Source organism: Bombina bombina, chromosome 1, assembly GCF_027579735.1.
Source record: "Bombina bombina isolate aBomBom1 chromosome 1, aBomBom1.pri, whole genome shotgun sequence".
In the NCBI taxonomy this organism is placed as follows: Eukaryota; Metazoa; Chordata; class Amphibia; order Anura; family Bombinatoridae; genus Bombina; species Bombina bombina.
In genome coordinates, this window is record NC_069499.1 from 558,393,236 (window position 1) to 558,412,787 (window position 19,552).

Genomic DNA, 19,552 nt, shown 5'->3' on the forward strand with positions numbered 1-19,552 from the left:
CTGTTAAGATGCGTACATTTATTAGTAACAAATTGAAAAGAATAGGAACTTATTTTTCCCCCTCGTCTACTTTTAAAAAAATATTCACAGTCCCTGACTCTCTCAATTGGATTTTTTGGGGCTTTATTCCTAAAGTGGATGGCGCTATTTATACGCTGGCTAATCGTACCCCTGGAGGATAGTTCTTCTTTTTGAGAGCCTATGGATAAGAAAATGTAAACTTTTCTGAGTAAGATGTTTCAACATACAGGGTTTTTATTTCAACCGGCGGCAGCTGTAACTGCGGTTGCTGGAGCAGCTACCTACTGGTGTGACACTCTGTCTGAGCTCATTGAGGTGGAAACTCCTCTCGAGGATATTCAGGAGAGAATTAAAGCACTGAGAATTGCTAACTCTTTCATCTGTGAAGCAAATATGCAGATTTGCCTAAATGCAAAGGCTTCTGGCTTTGTGGTCCTAGCCCGCCGGGCTCTCTGGTTGAAGTCTTGGTCTGCGTATATGACTTCTAAATTCAGACTCCTTTCTCTTCCTTTAGAGTGGAAAATTTTATTCGGTCCAGGGCTGGACTCCATTATTTCTACGGTTACCGGAGGGAAGGGTGCCTTCTTACCGCAGGATAAGAAGAATAGACCTAAGGGATGGCAATCATCTAAGTCCGAGCAGCCCAAGAATACTTGGAAGCCGGCTAAGTCCTGGAATAAGTCCAAACAGACTAAGAAGCATAGCGAGAACAAATCGGCATGAAGGGGCGGCCCCCGATCCGGGATCTTATCGAGTAGGGGGCAGACTGTCTTTTTGCAGATGCTTGGTTCCAAGATGTACATGATCCTTGGTTCCTGGAGGTCGTATCTCAGGGATACCGGATAGGATTCAAATCTCATCCACCCAGGGGCATATTCCTACTCTCCAGACTGTCTACAAGACCAGAGAAGAGGACTGCCTTTTTAGGTTGGGTACGGGATCTCTCCTTTCTAGGAGTAATTGTCCCAGTACCTACAGCAGAAAGAGGTTTGGGGTTTTATTCAAACCTTTTCGTGGTTCCAAAAAAGGGAGGAACTTTTCGTCCAATTCTGGACTTAAGTGCCTAAACAAGTTTCTGAGTGTTCCCACTTTCAAGATGGAGACAATACGGTCAATCCTTTCTCTAGTTCAGGAAGGACAGTTTATGACCACTATAGACCTAAAGGATGCATATCTTCACATTCCGATACACAGGAAGCATTTTCAGTTCCTGAATTTTGCCTTTCTGGACCAGCACTTCCAATTCATAGCTCTTCCGTTTGGCCTAGCTACTGCTCCAAGGATATTTACGAAGGTTCTGGGGGCTCTTCAAGCCGTTGCTAGAACATGAGGTATTGCAGTAGCGGCTTACCTGGACAATATCTTGGTACAGGCACCATCTTTTCGTCTAGCGGAAGAACACTCAGCGTCCCTTCTCAGTCTTCTTCGATCACATGGATGGAAGATAAACTTGGAAAAGAGTTCTCTTACTCCAAATACCAGGGTGAATTTGCTGGGGACAATAATAGATTCCATACCAATGAGAATATTTCTTACAGATCAGAGACGTGCAAGCTAACTACTGCATGTCTTGCCCTCCAGGCCTTATTGAGACCCTCAGTGGCCCAGTGTATGGAGGTTATTGGACTCATGGTGTCCTGTATGGACATCATTCCCTTTGCCAGATTCCATTTCAGACCCTTGCAACTATGCATGCTGATACAATGGAACGGCGATCATTCAGATCTGTCTCAACAGATTGTGCTGGACAACCTGTCGAGACTCGCTCCTTTGGTGGCTCTGTCCAGATCATCTGTCCCAAGGCATGTGCTTCTTAAGACCGTCCTGGGAGATTGTGACTACGGACGCAAGTCTTTCCAGCTGGGGAGCTGTTTGGGGTGCCAAGAAGGCACAAGGGCTGTGGACTCGGGAGGAGTCCTCCCTTCCGATCAATATATTGGAACTCCGGGCAGTCTTCAATGCCTTGAAGGCTTGGCCCCTTCTGGGTTTGTCCCAGTTTATCAGATTCCAATCAGACAATATAACCTCAGTTGGCTACATCAACCATCAGGGGGGAACTAGAAGTCCCTTGGCAATGAGAGAAATAGATACTAGAGTGGGCGGACATTCACAGATCTCATATCATCCCGCCTCAATACCAAGCTACCCAGGTACAGGTCGAGGGATCTTCAGGCGGAACTGATAGATGCCCTATCAGTACCATGGAGGTTCAGACCTATATATCATTTTCCTCCATTACCGCTACTCTCTTGTGTGGTGGCTCGCATCAAACAGGAGCAAGCATCAGTTTTTCTGATTGCTCCGTTGTGGCCGCGAAAGACGTGGTTTGCGGATCTGGTGGGGATGTCCTCATCTCCTCAGTGGAGGTTACCTTGTCGCAGAGATCTGCTGATACAGGGTCCCTTCGTTCATCAAAATCTAGATTCTCAGAGGCTGACTGCGTGGAGATTAAAGAGAGAGTTTTCTGAGAGTGTTATTGACACTCTGGTTCAAGCTCGTAAGCCAGTTAACCATAAAAGTGTGGATGACTTACTAGTATTGGTGTGAAGAGCATGGCTTTTCCTGGCATAAGGTTAAGGTTGCCAGAATTTTATCTTTTCTCCAGGATGGACTGGAGAAGGGTCTATATGGTAGTTCCCTGAAGGGACAGATATCGGCTCTGTCGGTGTTACTGCATGAGATTGGCTGAGCTTCCGGGTGTGTAGTCCTTTTTTAAGGCTCTGACCAGGATCAGACCTGTGTTTAGATTTGGGGCTCCGCCTTGGAGCTTCAATCTTCTTCTTAGTGTTTTGCCGCAGGCTCTGTTTGAGCCTATGCTTACTGTTGACTTTAAATTGTTGTCTTGGAGGTTCTTTTTTGATGGCTTTCTGAGATTTCTGCTTTGCAATGTGACCCCCCTTATATGATTTTCCATGCTGATAAGGCGGTTTTACACACTAAATTAGTGTTCCTCTCTAAGTTGGTTTCAGATCGTAACATAATTCAAGAAATTGTTGTTCCTTCCTTGTGTCCTAATCCTTCTTCAACAAAGGAATGTTTGCTTTACAATCTAGATTTGGTTTGTGCCTTGCAGTTCTATCTTCGGGCAACTAAGGAATTAAGACAATCTTCCTCTTTGTTTGTACGGGGAAGCGTAAGGGGCAGAAGGCTACTACGACTTCCCTATCTTTCTAGTTGAGGAGTGTCATCCACTTAGCTTATGAGACAGCCTCCTGAGAAGATAACGGCTCATTCCACTAGAGCAGTGGCTTCCTCCTGGGCTTTTAAGAACAAAGGCTCTATGGATCAGATTTATAAGGCAGCTACCTGGTCCTCCTTACACACTTTTTATAAATTTTACAATTTTGATGTGTTTGCTTCACCTGAAGCAGCTTTCTGGAGGAAAGTTTTGCAGGCTGTGGTGCCCTCAGAATAGGGTCCACCTCTTTTGGTTATCTCCTGTTATTCATTCAGTGTCCTCTGGAGCTTGGATATAGTTTTCCCAATAGTAAGGAATGAAGTTGTGGACTCTCCCTGCCTTATGGAAGGAAAACATAATTTATGCTTCCTAGATAAATTCCTTTCATTCCTGGCAGGGAGAGTCCACGACCCCGCCCGTAATTTATTTTTTGTTCGGCGACTCCCTTTTTATATTATTTCTATTGGCACCTTTATACCCTGATGTTTCTCATACTTTCCCTTGTTCCCTCGGCAGAATGACTGGGGTTAGGAGAAGTGGGAGGGATATTTAAGCCTTTGGCTGGGGTGTCTTTGCCTCCTTCTGGTGGCCAGGTGTTGTCTTTCCCAACAGTAAGGAATGAAGTCATGGACTTCCCTGCCAGGAAGGAAAGGAATTTATCTGGTAAGCATAAATTATGTTTTTTTCACGGCACAATCTCCTTTGTTCAGAAATAGCAGACATACACTCACCGGCCACTTTATTAGGTACCCCTTGCTAGTAACAGGTTGGACCCCCTTTTGCCTTCAGAACTGCCTTAATTCTTCATGGCATAGACTGAACAAGGTGTTGGAAAATTCCACAGACATTTTAGTCCATATTGACATGATAGCATCACGCAGTTGCTGCAGATTTGTCGGCTGCACATCCATGATGTGAATCTCCCGTCCAACCACATCCCAAAGGTGCTCTATTGGATTAAGATCTGGTGACTGTGGAGGCCATTGGAGTACAGTGAACTCATTGTCATGTTCAAGAAACCAAATTGAAATGATTTGAGCTTTGTGACATGGTGCATTATCCTGCTGGAAGTAGCCATCAGAAGATCGGTACACTGTAGTCATAAAGGGTTGAACATGGTCAGAAACAATACTCAGGTAGACCGTGGCGTTTAAATGATGCTCCATTGGTACTAAGAGGCCCAAAGTGTGCCAAGAAAATATCCCCCACACCATTACACCACCAACCTGAACCGTTGATACAAGGCAGGATGGATCCATGCTTTCATGTTTACGCCAAATTCTCACCCTATAATCTGAATGTCGCAGCTGAAATCAAGACTCATCAGACCAGGCAACGTTTTTTTTCCAATCTTCTATTATTCAATGTTGTTGAGCCTGTGTGAATTGTAGCCTGTTTCCTGTACTTAGCTGACAGGCGTGGCACCGGGTGTGGTCTTCTGCTGCTTTAGCCCATCTGCTTCAAGGTTCGACGTGTTGTTCATTCAGAGATGGTATTCTGCATACCTTGGTTGTAACAAGTGGTTATTTGAGTTACTTTTGCCTTTCTATCATCTTGAACCTGTCTGCCCATTCTCCTCTGACCTCTGACATCAACAAGGCATTTTCGTCCAGACAACTGGCGCTCACTGGGTATGGTCTCTTTCTGGACCATTCTCTGTAAACCCTAGAGATAGTTGTGCGTGAATATCCCAGTAGATCATCGTTTTTTGAAATACTCAGACCAGCCTGTCTGGCACAGAAAAACATGCCACGTTCAAAGTCACTTAAATCCCCTTTCTTCCCCATTTTGATGCTCGGTTTGAACTTCAGCAGTCATCTTCACCACATCTAGATAACTAAATGCATTAAGTTGCTGCCATGTGATTGGCTGAATAGCAATTTGTGTTACCAAGCAATTGAACAGATATACCTAATAAAGTGGCCGGTAAGTGTATATGGCTTTGGCATTGCTATTTGGTAATTAGAAGGCCGCTAATTGTAGCTGCGCACCACACTTTTATTATTCCCAGCAGTGAAGGGGTTAATTAGGTAGCTTGTAAGGTTAATTTTAGCTTTTATTTTTTAGTGTAGAGGTTAGCCGTCCACCTGACACTTCCCACCCCCTGATTCCTCTCAAACAGCTCTCTTCCCTCCACCCCCTCCCCCAACTGGTCATCCCCATCTTAAGTACTGACAGACAGTATGCAGTTTTATATATATTGTTTTGTTTTTTTACTATTATTTTTCTTAGTGTAGTATTACCCCCTTACCTTCCTGATCCTCCCAAAAAGCTCTCTAACCCTCCCCCTTCTAACTAATTTCTCCAGTACCCAGTTATCCATCATTTTTGTTTGTTTTTATTTGATAATAATAAAACTTTTTTCTGTAGCGCAGCTGCCCCCCCCCCCCCATTACCCAACCCCCTCCTCCTCCCAGATCGCTTTTTCTTCTTTCTCTTGCTATCAGCAATGTAAGCATAGGAGCTGGCCCATTTTTGGTTCAGACCTGGGTAGCACTTGTTGATTGGTGGCTACATCCCTCTAACTACATATATTTGTTTATTTTGTAAAACTGTTCCAGTATCCCAGGTCAACCAAATCTGTTAGAATTGTGTACCTCAAATTGTGCATGCAAACCAAACGCAACCTTCCACTTCAAAAAGGGAAGTTTGCCCAATACTTGTCACTCAGCATGTATAAAATTGTGACAGATTGTTTGGCGGCATTTCCCAAACCAAGTAAGCGTACATATGGGGATTTAGCTCAGTCTCATGAGGTTAATGTGCAAGATCCTTCCCTTCAACTCCAAGTTCCTGCTCTCTTACAGAGCTCTGACTCTGAGGATGCAAATATATCTAGTTCTGATGGGGAAGTGCCATCAGATGAACAGGAGCCTGTGCCTGATCCTGAATATGACAATGCCTTTAGATTTAAAGTGTCAGTAAACCTTAAAAATAATGTTATATAATTCTGCACATAGTGCAGAATTATATAACATTATATTAGCCAAACTTTATAAAACCTAATGTACCCTTTTCATTTTTTAAAAAAAACGCTGTTTTACAGACCCGCTCTCTGTACTCTGCTGAGCGGGTCTGTTTTATTCACACAGTGCATTGGGCCAGCTGTATAGTCACAGCCCGGCCCGACGGCGCCATAAGACTAAGTGCAGCTGGCTCCTGCTGTCAGACAGATGTAAGGTTTACTGTCCCTTTAAGGTGGAGCATATCCACAATTTATGAGGAAAACCTGCTGAAAACAAGCCTGTTAATCAGATAAAAATAGTTTTCAAAGTTCCATCAAAAATCAGGTCCCTGATTTGGTCTTTGATTATATTGCTAAGGAAAGGAAAAAGCTAGGCGTACCTTTTGCCCCTTCCACAAGATTTAGGAAAACATATGCAGACCTCCTCGAGGGCGGTTCCTTCTTTCTCATGTTCCCAAACTTCAGTCAAAGGTGACTGCCTTTCTATTGTTAAGTGTATCCAGTCCACGGATCATCCATTACTTGTGGGATATTCTCCTTCCCAACAGGAAGTTGCAAGAGGATCACCCACAGCAGAGCTGCTACATAGCTCCTCCCCTAACTGTCATATCCAGTCATTCTCTTGCAAGCCTCAACCAAGATGGAGGTCGTAAGAGGAGTGTGGTGTTTTATACTTAGTTTATTCTTCAATCAAAAGTTTGTTATTTTTAAATGGTACCGGAGTGTACTGTTTATCTCAGGCAGTATTTAGAAGAAGAATCTGCCTGCGTTTTCTTTGATCTTAGCAGAAGTAACTAAGATCCATGGCTGTTCTCACATATTCTGAGGAGTGAGGTAACTTCAGAGAGGGAATGGTGTGTAGGTTTTCCTGCAATAAGGTATGTGCAGTTAATATTTTTCTAGGGATGGAATTTGCTAGAAAATGCTGCTGATACCGAACTAATGTAAGTAAAGCCTTAAATGCAGTGATAGCGACTGGTATCAGGCTTATTAATAGAGAGACATACTCTGATAAAAATGTAATATAAAACGTTTGCTGGCATGTTTAATCGTTTTTATATGTATTTGGTGATAAAACTTATTGGGGCCTAGTTTTTTTCCACATGGCTGGCTTAAATTTTGCCTAGAAACTGTTTCCTTAGGCTCTCCACTGTTGTAATATGAGTGGGAGTGGCCTATTTTAGCGCTTTTTTGCACTACAAAAATTACAGACACAGACATCCAGCTTCTTCCTGCATGATCCAGGACATCTCTGGAGGGCTCAAAAGGCTTCAAAGTCGTTTTTGAGGGAGGTAAAAAGCCACAGTAGAGCTGTCATTGATACTTTAATACAGGCACGAAAGCCTGTTACCAGGAAAATCTACCACAAGATATGGAGTAAATATCTTTATTGGTGTGAATCCAAGAATTACTCATGGAGTAAGGTTAGGATTCCTAGAATATTGTCTTTTCTCCAAGAGGGCTTGGACAAAGGATTATCAGCTAGTTCCTTAAAGGGACAGATTTCTGCTCTGTCTATTCTTTTGCACAAGCATCTGGCAGAGGTTCCAGACGTCCAGGCATTTTGCCAGGCTTTTGGTTAGAATTAAGCCTGTGTTTAAACCTGTTGCTCCCCCGTGGAGCTTAAACTTGGCTCTTAAGGTTCTTCAAGGAGTTCCGTTTGAAACCCTTCATTTCATTGATATTAAACTTTTATCTTGGAAAGTTCTGTTTTTGATGGCTATTTCCTCGGCTCGGAGAGTCTCTGAGCTATCTGCCTTACAATGTGATTCTCCTTATCTGGTTTTTCATGCAGATAAGGTAGTTCTGCGTACCAAACTTGGGTTTTTACCTAAGGTGGTTTCTAACAAGAATATCAATCAAGAGATTGTTGTTCCATCGTTGTGCCCTAATCCTTCTTCAAAGAAGGAACGTCTTTTACATAATCTGGACGTAGTCCGTGCCTTGAAGTTTTACTTACAAGCTACTAAGGATTTTCGTCAAACAACTTCCCTGTTTGTCGTTTCTCTGGACAGAGGAGAGGTCAAAAAGCTTCGGCAACCTCTCTTTCCTTTTGGCTTCGGAGCGTAATACGCCTAGCCTATGAGACTGCTGGACAGCAGCCCCCTGAAAGGATTACAGCTCATTCTACTAGAGCTGTGGCTTCCACCTGGGCCTTCAAAAATGAGGCCTCTGTTGAACAGATTTGCAAGGCTGCGACTTGGTCTTCGCTTCACACTTTTTCAAAATTTTACAAATTTGATACTTTTGTTTCTTCGGAGGCTGTGTTTGGGAGAAAGGTTCTTCAGGCAGTGGTTCCTTCCACTTAATCCTGCCTTGTCCCTCCCATCATCCGTGTACTTTAGCTTTGGTATTGGTATCCCACAAGTAATGGATGATCCGTGGACTGGATACACTTAACAAGAGAAAACATAATTTATGCTTACCTGATAAATTTATTTCTCTTGTAGTGTATCCAGTCCACGGCCCGCCCTGTCCTTTTAAGGCAGGTCTAAATTTTAATTAAACTATAGTCACCACTGCACCCTATGGTTTCTCCTTTCTCTGTTTGTTTTCGGTCGAATGACTGGATATGACAGTTAGGGGAGGAGCTATGTAGCAGCTCTGCTGTGGGTGATCCTCTTGCAACTTCCTGTTGGGAAGGAGAATATCCCACAAGTAATGGATTATCCGTGGACTGGATACACTACAAGAGAAATAAATTTATCAGGTAAGCATAAATTATGTTTTCTACAGTGTGTTCGGGAATTAGAGGATATGGGGGTAATTACCCCAGTACCTGTACCGCAACAGGGTTAAGGGTTTTACTCCAATCTGTTTATTGTCCCAAAGAAGGAAGGGACCTACAGACCTGTCTTAGTCCTAAAGACATTAAACATGTTTGTCAGAGTTCCCACTTTCAAGATGGAAACTATTCATACAATATTGCCCTTAATTCAACAGGGCCAATTTATGAATACAATAGTCCTCAATGATGCATACCTGCACATTCACATCCACAGGGATCACTATCAGTTCCTGAGGTTTGCTTATATGGACACGTACTACCAGTTTGTCGCTCTTCCATTTGGTCTGGCTACAGCTCCACGCATCTTTACAAAGGTGTTAGGTGCCCTGTTAGCAGTGATCAGAGCTCAGGGGATCTCAACAGTACCGTATCTGGCTGACATACTGGTGCAAGCTCCTTCTCTGATTAGTGATCACTTATACCCGCAAGCTTCTATTGTTTCGCCAGAACCATTGTTGGAATATCAATGTTCCCAAAAGCTTGTTATATCCTGCTACAAGGGTTATATTTTTAGGAGTCATAATATATTCAGTCTGTATGCATTTGTTCCTGACGTAACCGTACAGGTTAAAGCTCCAGAGCTCATGTCTCTCCCAGCTGAGTACTCTGAGTATTGCTGTTGTAGCTAAGTACATAGAGGTAGTGGGTCTTATTGTAGCCGCTTCAGATGTGGTTCCTTTTGTCTACTTTGACTTACATCCCCTTCAGCTAACCATGGTCAGTCAGTGGTCAAATAATTATCTACATTTGGAGCAACATGTAGCTCTGAATTAATCCGTCAGACAATCAATCTCTCTCTTGGTGGACACAAAGTCTTTCTTTGACCCTTGGGACATCCTTTTATTTGTCGTCATTGGCCATTGTCGCAATGGATGCCAGTCTGTTAGACTGGGAAGCAGTCTGGCATTTTCGAAGGGTCCTTTTAGAGGCACGGTTACCAGTAAACATTCTGAAACTTTGAGCGATTCTTCAGGCATGGTCTCTGTTGAAGGAGGATAGATGTATTTGTTTCCAGGTACCCGCAGTCCACTGGCAATGCAGGAAGTCTCTCAAATTCTGTCCTGGGCAGAGAGGAATCGGTGCTCCCTATCAGAAATTCACATTATGGGTGTGAACAGTTGGGAAGCAGACTAGCTCAGTCATCAATCAGTCCATTCAAGAGAATGGTCTATCCATCAGGATGTATTCAATCAAGTGGTCATGATGGCTTCACACTTAAATCACAAACTTACAAAGTACTGTGCAAGATCAAGAGATCCAAAGGTGCACGATAGACGCCTTGGTATGTCCATGAGAATTCCATCTAGCATACCTGTTTTGTCCATTTGATCTTCTGCCGAGAGTAATTTATTGGTTGAAACAGAAGTCAGCATCATTAATATTAATTGCTCCAGCCTGGCCCCACAGGACATGGTATGCGGACCTAGTACAGATGTCAACAATGCCTCCATGGCGTCTTCCTCTGAGACAAGACCTGTTATCACAAGGTCCTCTTTTCCATCAGGATCTCAAATCTCTAAGTTTGACGGAGTGGAGGTTGAACGCCTAGTTTTGAGACATAGAGAATTTTCAGACTCTGTAATTAATACTCTAACGCTAAGAAACCTGTGACTCAAAGGATTTATCACAAAATTTGGAATGCATATTTTTTGTGGTGCTTCTCTAAGGGATTTTTGTTGGAATCTATTTTGATTCATGAGAATCCTTCAGTTTTTACAAGATGGCCCTGATAACAGTTTATCAGCTAGTTCCCTGAAGGGTCAAATTTCAGCTTCATCTTTTCTTTTCCATAGAAAGTTAGCTAAACTTCCTGATGTTTTGACCTTTGTTCAGGCGTTGGTTAGAATTAGGCCAGTTGTAAGACCTATTTCTCCTCCCTGGAATTTGAACATAGTTTTTACAGTTCTTCTGGTTCCTCCCATTGAACCAATACATTACATAGACATTAAGCTGTTGTCGTGGAAGGTTGTTTTCTTATTGGCTATCGCTTCTGCCAGAAGAGTTTCTGAGTTGTCCTTTTTATCCTGTTATCCTCCATTTTTTATTTTTCACAGGGATAGGGCTGTACTGCGTACTAAATATGATTTTCTTCCAAAGGTGGTTTCAACTTATAACATCAATCAGTAAATAGTTGTTCCTACTCTTTGTCCAGACCCTGCTAATGCTAAGGAAAGATTGTTACATAATCTCGACGTAGTTAGAAATCTGAAGTATTATCACCAAGCGACTAAAAAGTTTAGAATAACTTCTAGTTTGTTTGTACATTACTCTGGGAATTGTAAAGGATGAAAAGCTACTAAGGTAGCATTGGCATCTTGGCTTAAACAAGTGATTTGCAAGGCTTACATGTGGCGAGTAAGTCACCCCCTAAAAGTAATACAGCTCACTCTACCAGAGCAGTGGCAACGGCATGGGCCTTTAAAAATGATGCAGATTTGCAAAGCTGCCACATGGTCCTCCTTACATACTTTTTTAAAAAAAAAAATTTTGATGTCTTTTTGCTTCTTTGCAAGCAGCTTTTGGCAGGAAAGTCCTTCAGGTCGTGGTGTCAGCTAAATAAGAACTGTCAGTGAAAGTATTCTCCCACCAAAACCGCAACATAGCCCATCGGCATGGATAATAATCCCATACTTTATGGAGGACTGTGGACCATCATCATTTTACGAACAAAAACAATATGTATACTTACCTGATGATAAATTTATTTTCTTTCTGAATGATGATGGTCAACAGGCCCTACCCGCTTTATATTGGGCGACAGTTCAAATGTCACCCTGCTTTGCCCTTCCTACTTTTCTTTTCTTATTCTCTACTCAGCTATACGTGAAACTAAGAGAGAGATGGGAGGTTATTAAAAATCTTGTATGGGTTATTGACCTCCTCCTAGTGGTGGGAAATATATCCCATATGTTATAGAGGACTGGGGACCATCATTATTCCGAAAAAAATAATAATTTATCAGGTAAGCATACATTTAGTTTTTCCTCACTTTTTTAGCTAGTCCTTTTATAAATGTATAACATCTCCTTTTTTATGCAAAACCTACTTTGGTTAAATCGAATTATCAATCACTTAAGGTAAGCTTCTCAATAGAGCTGTCGGTTTTCTGGATTGGAGTGCTGACTGGGAGTCACAAGGAGCACTAGGAGTTTGGACTCCCATGGAGGCAAGGTTTCGATTATCTTCTTGGAGCTCCGAATCTTCAGTCATGGCTCCTCCTAAAGAAATAAATTATCATTATGAACAGACTCAGACACCTGGCTATGCTAGAGGTATTCTAATTTTTTTTTGGGGTTAAGCAGATTCAATGTTTTCTTTCAGACGTTCTCTTTCCAGCTGGGAAGTGGATTTATCAGCAGTCTGCCGGATGTATTCAGATGTTTTTCCACTTGAACTGCAACCTTCCAGGTACTGTGCCAGATTCAGGGACCTAAAGGCACAATTGATAAATGCCTTAGAAAGCCCATGGAATTTCTTGTTCAACTCATCTGTTTTTCTTTTATTTGGTTTTCTTCCAATAATTTTTGCTCAGATCAGGAGTCTGCTTAACTAATCCTGATAGCTCCAGCTTGGATCTGATCAGGGTATACTGACCTGGTTAAGATGGCCAGTTGCCGCCTTAATTTGTTTAGGCTAACTTGTGTCTCAGGGGCGACACACTGCAATTCAAGACAACAGTTCTGGGTTCAATACCCAAGTAGGCTGTAAAAATCTCTAAATTGAATGGCGTGAAGATTGAATTCTGAGACGTAGAGTTTTCTCGGATTGGGTTATATCTCTGGAACTATGAAACCAGTTTTCCAAAGAATTTTCCACAAGTTTGGAAGTTTTTTCTTTGAGTGGTGCTCTTTGGAGGTTTTTCATGGCATTTCTTTAGGATCTGTTAGATGCTTCAGTCTCTGCTAGGTGGTCTTGGCAAAGAATTGTCAGTTAGTTACTTGAAGTGCCAAATTTGTTGCTGTTTTTTCAGTTCTTTTACATAAGAGTTTAGCCAGTCTTTCTACAGTTTATATCTTTGTTCAAGATTTGGAGCAAATTAGGCCAGTTGTTAGACCTATTCCTCCTCCATGAAATTGTATTTAGTTCATCTGTTCTCCAAGGACCTCCCTTGAACCTATGTTCAGCATAGTTTTTTATATTTTGGAGGTTCCTTCTATTATTTTTATCTCAACTAGAATAATTTCCATATTCTCTGCTTTCCTGTGAATCTCCATTTTTTTCTGGGTTTTCATAAAGATAAGACTGTTCTTTTCCAGTATGTTTTTTTTTTTCTCTAAAATGGTTCCTCCTGAAAAATTTGAAAAATAATTTTTATACCTTCTCTGAATCTTCTACAGTGTTAAATATATTCCTTTATCTAAGGATTTCAAACAAAGTTCAGTTTACCATACAGACAAGAAGGCTACTGGTAGCCCTAGCTTTTTGGTCAATCAAGTGTTTTTCAGAACTTCTTGGTGGCAAGGAAGTCTCCTCCTAGGCATAGCTCAACTCATCCATACATTATGCATTAATTGGAGCATATTTGTAACTCTGCAACGTTTCTTCTGCACAGATTCCTTAAAGATTTTCTGTTTTTGCTTTTTTTGAGAAACTATTTTTGGCAGGAAACTCCTTCGGGCCTATTCTGAACCTCCCTTTCCTTAACATGGACTCTCAGCTTGAGTATTAAATCCCACATGTTATGGAATTTCTGTGGACTCTTATCATACGAAAGCAAACCAAAATTTATGCTTACCTCTAAACTGAGGAGGGAGGAGAAGGTATTAAATCTCTTGTGGGCTCTCAGCCTCCTAGTGGCAGGAAGTATATCCCACATGTTATGGAATTCCTATAGACTCTTATCTTAAGCATACATTTTGTTTTACTTATGCTAAGAGAAAGCCATGTGAGGTGAGAGCAGTTGTGTAGCTAATTTTACTTATACCAAAGAGGTCATATGAGGCGAGAGACCATTCAGGAGCAGAACTATCAATGGTGCAGCAGATGCCGTGTCACTTTTGCCCAAGTGCTGGGGGGGCATAGCCGCCAGTTTATAGATAGAGGTGTGTCCATTATCTGCGTATAGATACTTCTCATCATTACACTGCACAGCATACTGACTAGTTTATAGATACTGACATCATTATACTGTGCAGCCTGTTCACTACTAGTGTATAGATATTAAGTCATTATACTGCACAGCTTATTCATCTGAATATACGTACTCCTCATATTTATGCAGAGCAGTGTACTCATCAGGGTATAGTGTATATAAAGGGACAGTACATTCAACATTAAACTTCAAAGGAATGGATAGAGTGTGACATTATGCAAAACTTTCCAATTATTGTATTATTATATTGCCAATTGTGCTTAGTTCTCTTGGTATCCTTTTAAAAAAGAGTAATCCTTGGTGAAGAGCATGCATGTGCCAAATGGCAGCAGTTTATGCAACAGTGTTTATAGCAATGTTATGACATCGTTGCACACTGCTGCCATAGACTGCTAAAGGTGCGTGCACACTCCTAAGCTCTTCCTAGGTTTACTCTTCAACAAAGTACTGTATACCGTGAGAACAAACCAAATTTGGTTATTTAAGCGAAATGAAAAGTTGTTTAAATGATATGCTCTATCTGAATTGTGAATGTTTAATTTTGACTTTATTGTCCATAATGCTTTAATTTGTGTTGCTGTTGTTGATGCTATTAAGATCAATGCTAATAATATGGCACTGGCAGTTTTGACTAGGAGGGCGTTATGGTTGAAATAATAGTCTGCTGACATAGGACTAGATTGTGAGTGGATCGCTAATAGTTACGTGCAAACGATCAGGGGTTTATCGCAGCTGTTTGAGCTCATTGGGTTTTTCGCTTGTATTAAAAGTTGAAAGTGAATGTGACCGCTTGAGCAATTATTTAAAAAAAATATACCACAAAAAAGTTATAAGTGCTCAAAGATATGAGGTCTCAGGTATTAGAAGAAAAAAAAGGCTGCAAAGGGCTTTAACATTGAGATACATACATATACATGGCTAACCGTAGTTGGGTTAAAAAAAATCCATAAAGATGTTGACTGTGACCGGGGCTGACGGCGTTAATCCAACAAACGGAAGTGCATATCATATATATATATATATATATATATATATATATATGTGTGCGTGTGTGTGCCTCTCTGGACTTGATATAAGGTGAATCATTACGTTAATTTAAAAGATTATTCACCTTATATCAAGTCCAGAGTGCCGATTCATATTTACTTTGTTGACAATTTGTGAGAGTGCACCTTTCTTGAACATATATATATATATATATATATATATATATATATATATATATATATATATATATATTCTGTCGTGTAGCGATCCCTGGTAGTGTAGCAATCCCCCCTCCCTCACCCATTTCTGTAGTGTAGCAGCCCATCCCTCCCTCCCCCTCCCTTACCAAATTTTTTTTTTATGTAGTGTCGCAATCCCTCCCTTCTCCCGTTATGTGCCACCCACCTTCCTGCCTCCTTCCATCCCTCCCACGGCAGCACCGCAAGCCGATGCAAACAGTGACGCAGAGTGTCACTGTTTGCATCGGATATCTACCTTCATATGGTAACAGGAGCACGATCAGCGCTCTCTTACCATATGAAGGCAGATGACTTCTTTCTCTGACTGAGGTCTTAGCTGTCTGAGCTGACAGCCAGGACCACAGCATGAGGCAAAAGGTTAGATATAGCTACTATGTCAATAGGGAAAGTTAGGCAAAATAACCTGTGACGTAGTAGCTACATCAAAAAGTTTAAGGGGTTTAACGGGACAGTCAACACCAGACTTTTTGTTATTTTAAAAGATAGATAATTCCTTAAAGTGAAAGTCAATCCTAGCGTTTTACAAATGCTAGGATTGACTATTGAAACAAATAAAGGGCACTTTCATTCATGAAGTAAATGATACTTCATGTAGAAAGCTCCTTTATTTGTTTCAATCGATCGCCATTCTTAGCTGCTACAGCAGCCTACGGCTAAATTTGTTTTTTTTGCTAAGTGGTAACGTTTTCACCTCTTAGCCAATAGCCGTGCGGTAAATCCGGCTCCTTTGAGTGCCAAGCCGGATTTACCGCACAGCTATTGGCTAAGAGGTGAAAACATCACCTCTTGGCAAAAAAAATTTCTAGCTGTGGGCTCCCGTAGCAGCTAAGAACGGCGATCGGTTGAAACAAATAAAGGAGCTTTCTACATGAAGTATCTTATACTTTATGAATGAAAGTGCCCTTTATTTGTTTCAATAGTCAATCCTAGCGTTTGTAAAACGCTAGGATTGACTTTAACTTTAATTACCCATTCCCCAGTTTAGCATAACCAACACAGTTATAATAATACATGTTTTACCTCTGTGATTACCTTGTATCTAAGCCTCTGCAGACTGCCCCCTTATTTCAGTTCTTTTGACACACTTGCATTTTAGCCAATCAGTACTCACTCCTCGATAAATTCACGTGCATGAGCTCAATGTTATCTATATGAAACACATGAACTAACGCCCTATAGTGGTGAAAAACTGTCAAAATGCATTTAGATTAGAGGCGGCTTTCGAGATCTAAGAAATTGGCATATGAACCCCCTAGGTTTAGCTTTCAACTAAGAATACCAAGAGAACAAAGCAAAATTGGTGATAAAAGTAAATTGGAAAGTTGTTTTAAATTACATGCCCTATCTGAATCATAAAAGTTTTTTTTGGACTTGACTATCCCTTTAAGAATGAAACATGGATGTGGGAGAAGATTAAAGAAAATCCTTGTTTTCATCCAATAATTTTAATGTTTTTATTTTGTATATAAAATAACCTTTAATTCTACATTCCATTAACGTCTATGAACATTCTGTTTTTTAAATCACACTTCTCATTTCATAGAAAACAGTTACACTCCTGTGTAATCTCACTCTCAGAACCTGCTTCTGTACTTTCTATTTGAAACCTCGCAATTTGTGTTGCAATATTTTAAAAAAAAATTCCCATTAAAGTCTATGGGGATACTTTTTTGTCACTCACCTTTGTCGTTCCTTAAAAAACAGCTATAATGCCACTTATCACATTCTCAGAAGTGGCTACAGTACTTGGGGAACATAATTTATGTTTTTGTTATGCTTAGATCACTCTGTTTACAGCATTACAGTGCAATTTGTGTCTCAGTGCTATAGTCTGACAAATTGTACTACAATAATTGTCACTATTTTACAGGTACAGTATTTATTGAATATTAATTTAATTCTGTGCTGTCCTAGTGTTAAGGGACAGTCAACACCAGAATTTCTGTTGTTTAAAAAGCTAGATAATCCCTTTATTACCCATTCCCCAGTTTTGCATGACCAACACTTTTATAGAAATACACTTTTTACCTCTGTAATTACCTTGTATCTAAGCCTCTGCAAACTGCCCACTTATATTCAGTTCTTTTGACAGACTTGCATTTTAGCCAATCAGTGCTCACTCCTCTGTAACTTCACGTGCATGAGCTCAATGTTATCTATACGAAACACATGAACTAATGCCCTCTAGTGGTCAAAATGCATTCAGATTAGAGGCAGTCTTCAAGGTCTAAGAAATTAGCATATGAACCTCCTAGGTTTAGCTTTCAACTAAGAATACCAAGAGAACAAAGCAAAATTGGTGATGAACGTAAATTGGAAAGTTGTTTAAAATTACATTCCCTATTTAAATCATGAAAGTTTTTTTTTGACTTGACTGTCCCTTTAAACTAAACGTAACACTATTGCACCCCTAATATATGTTAGTTCAAACATGTTTTCAAGTCTTTAAACACACTGGCAAGTGAAAAGAAAGCTTAAATTGCCTTGTTTCACTTTAAGGCAGTTTTCACTTTACAGCGGAGCTCCGTTCCCTAACCCGCTGTATGAGCGGGGTATACCTTTTAATTAAAATTTGAGAATCTGTACATTACTGTAAGTATATTATTAATTGTTTCTCTTCTCAGGACAGCCACTGGACTCACGCAGATTAAGCACCATACCTGTCCGTTCACCTCCCAATGTCAACGCTTTTTTTGATACTGCTTTGGATAAGGCAAGGCGACAGTTTCGGGGAGCCCAAGCACCCCTTGCCTGTGTTGAAGCTGTAAGAGCCTCTGTACAACTACCTTTCCAGAGAGGTATTGAGAAGGAACACGAACTGTTTGCCTCACTCTGGTCCACAGGCCAACCTCAAGCTCAGCAATACGCCTTCTTCTCAGAGAGGAATGTTGGCAAATGGTCGCTTCCCTCAGGGAGATGGGACAATGTGTCGCCCAAATCCATCCATTCAGCAGCAGTGATAGGTAGGTGGGATCCTTAATCACATATGTATTACATGCATTTGTTTATTTATGTAGTATAGAACAAATATAGTACGATGCAAAGATAATATACTAAAATCAAAATATTGATAAAATCCAAAATATAAGAACTGTATAAAAAGACTATACTGTCCCAAGGAGCTTATATCTTATTGATAGAATGAGAAAATGCAAACACAAAAGGCTGTGCATATGTGCATCTAGATATATGTTGTTTAAATTAATATCTTAATTATTTAATACAGCACCCCCAATTTGTGTTTTAGAATTATTTGCAGTAATAGCTATTGTAGCGATTATCAGTAAATCTATCCTATTTTTAAAAACTCAAAGGCCTAGATTTAGAGTTTGGCGGTAGCCGTCAAAACCAGCGTTAGAGGCTCCTAACGCTGGTTTTAGGCTACCGCCGGTATTTGGAGTCAGTCAGGAATGGGTCTAACGCTCACTTTGCAGCCGCGACTTTTCCATACTGCAGATCCCCTTACGTCAATTGCGTATCCTATCTTTTCAATGGGATCTTTCTAACTCCGGTATTTAGAGTCGTGGCTGAAGTGAGCGTTAGAAATCTAACGACAAAACTCCAGCCGCAGAAAAAAGTCAGTAGTTAAGAGCTTTCTGGGCTAACGCTGGTTTATAAAGCTCTTAACTACTGTGCTCTAAAGTACACTAACACCCATAAACTACCTATGTACCCCTAAACCGAGGTCCCCCCACATCGCCGCCACTCGATTCAATTTTTTTAACCCCTAATCTGCCGACCGCCACCTACGTTATACTTATGTACCCCTAATCTGCTGCCCCTAACACCGCCGACCCCTATATTATATTTATTAACCCCTAACCTGCCCCCCACAACGTCGCCGCCAGCTACCTACAATAATTAACACCTAATCTGCCGACCGCCACCTACGTTATCCTTATGTACCCCTAATCTGCTGCCCCTAACACCGCCGACCCCTATATTATATTTATTAGCCCCTAATCTGCCCCCCTCAACGTCGCCTCCACCTGCCTACACTTATTAACCCCTAATCTGCCGAGCGGATCTCACCGCTACTATAATAAAGTTATTAACCCCTAATGCGCCTCACTCCCGCCTCAATAACCCTATAATAAATAGTATTAACCCCTAATCTGCCCTCCCTAACATCGCCGACACCTAACTTCAATTATTAACCCCTAATCTGCCGACCGAATCTCGCCGCTACTGTGATAAATGGATTAACCCCTAAAGCTAAGTCTAACCCTAACACCCCCCTAAGTTAAATATAATTTAAATC

At 41.0% G+C, this 19,552-nt stretch overlaps 1 protein-coding gene across 1 annotated transcript in view; it reads left to right on the forward strand.

Annotated features, from left to right (window-relative positions):
• EHHADH (enoyl-CoA hydratase and 3-hydroxyacyl CoA dehydrogenase) overlaps window positions 1-19,552 on the forward strand; it is a 313,543-nt gene that overhangs the window by 169,175 nt on the left and 124,816 nt on the right. Inside the window, exon 7 of the mRNA XM_053698742.1 lies at window positions 17,916-18,254. Within this exon, the coding sequence (XP_053554717.1) occupies window positions 17,916-18,254 (339 nt within the window). The remainder of the gene's footprint in view (window positions 1-17,915; window positions 18,255-19,552) is intronic.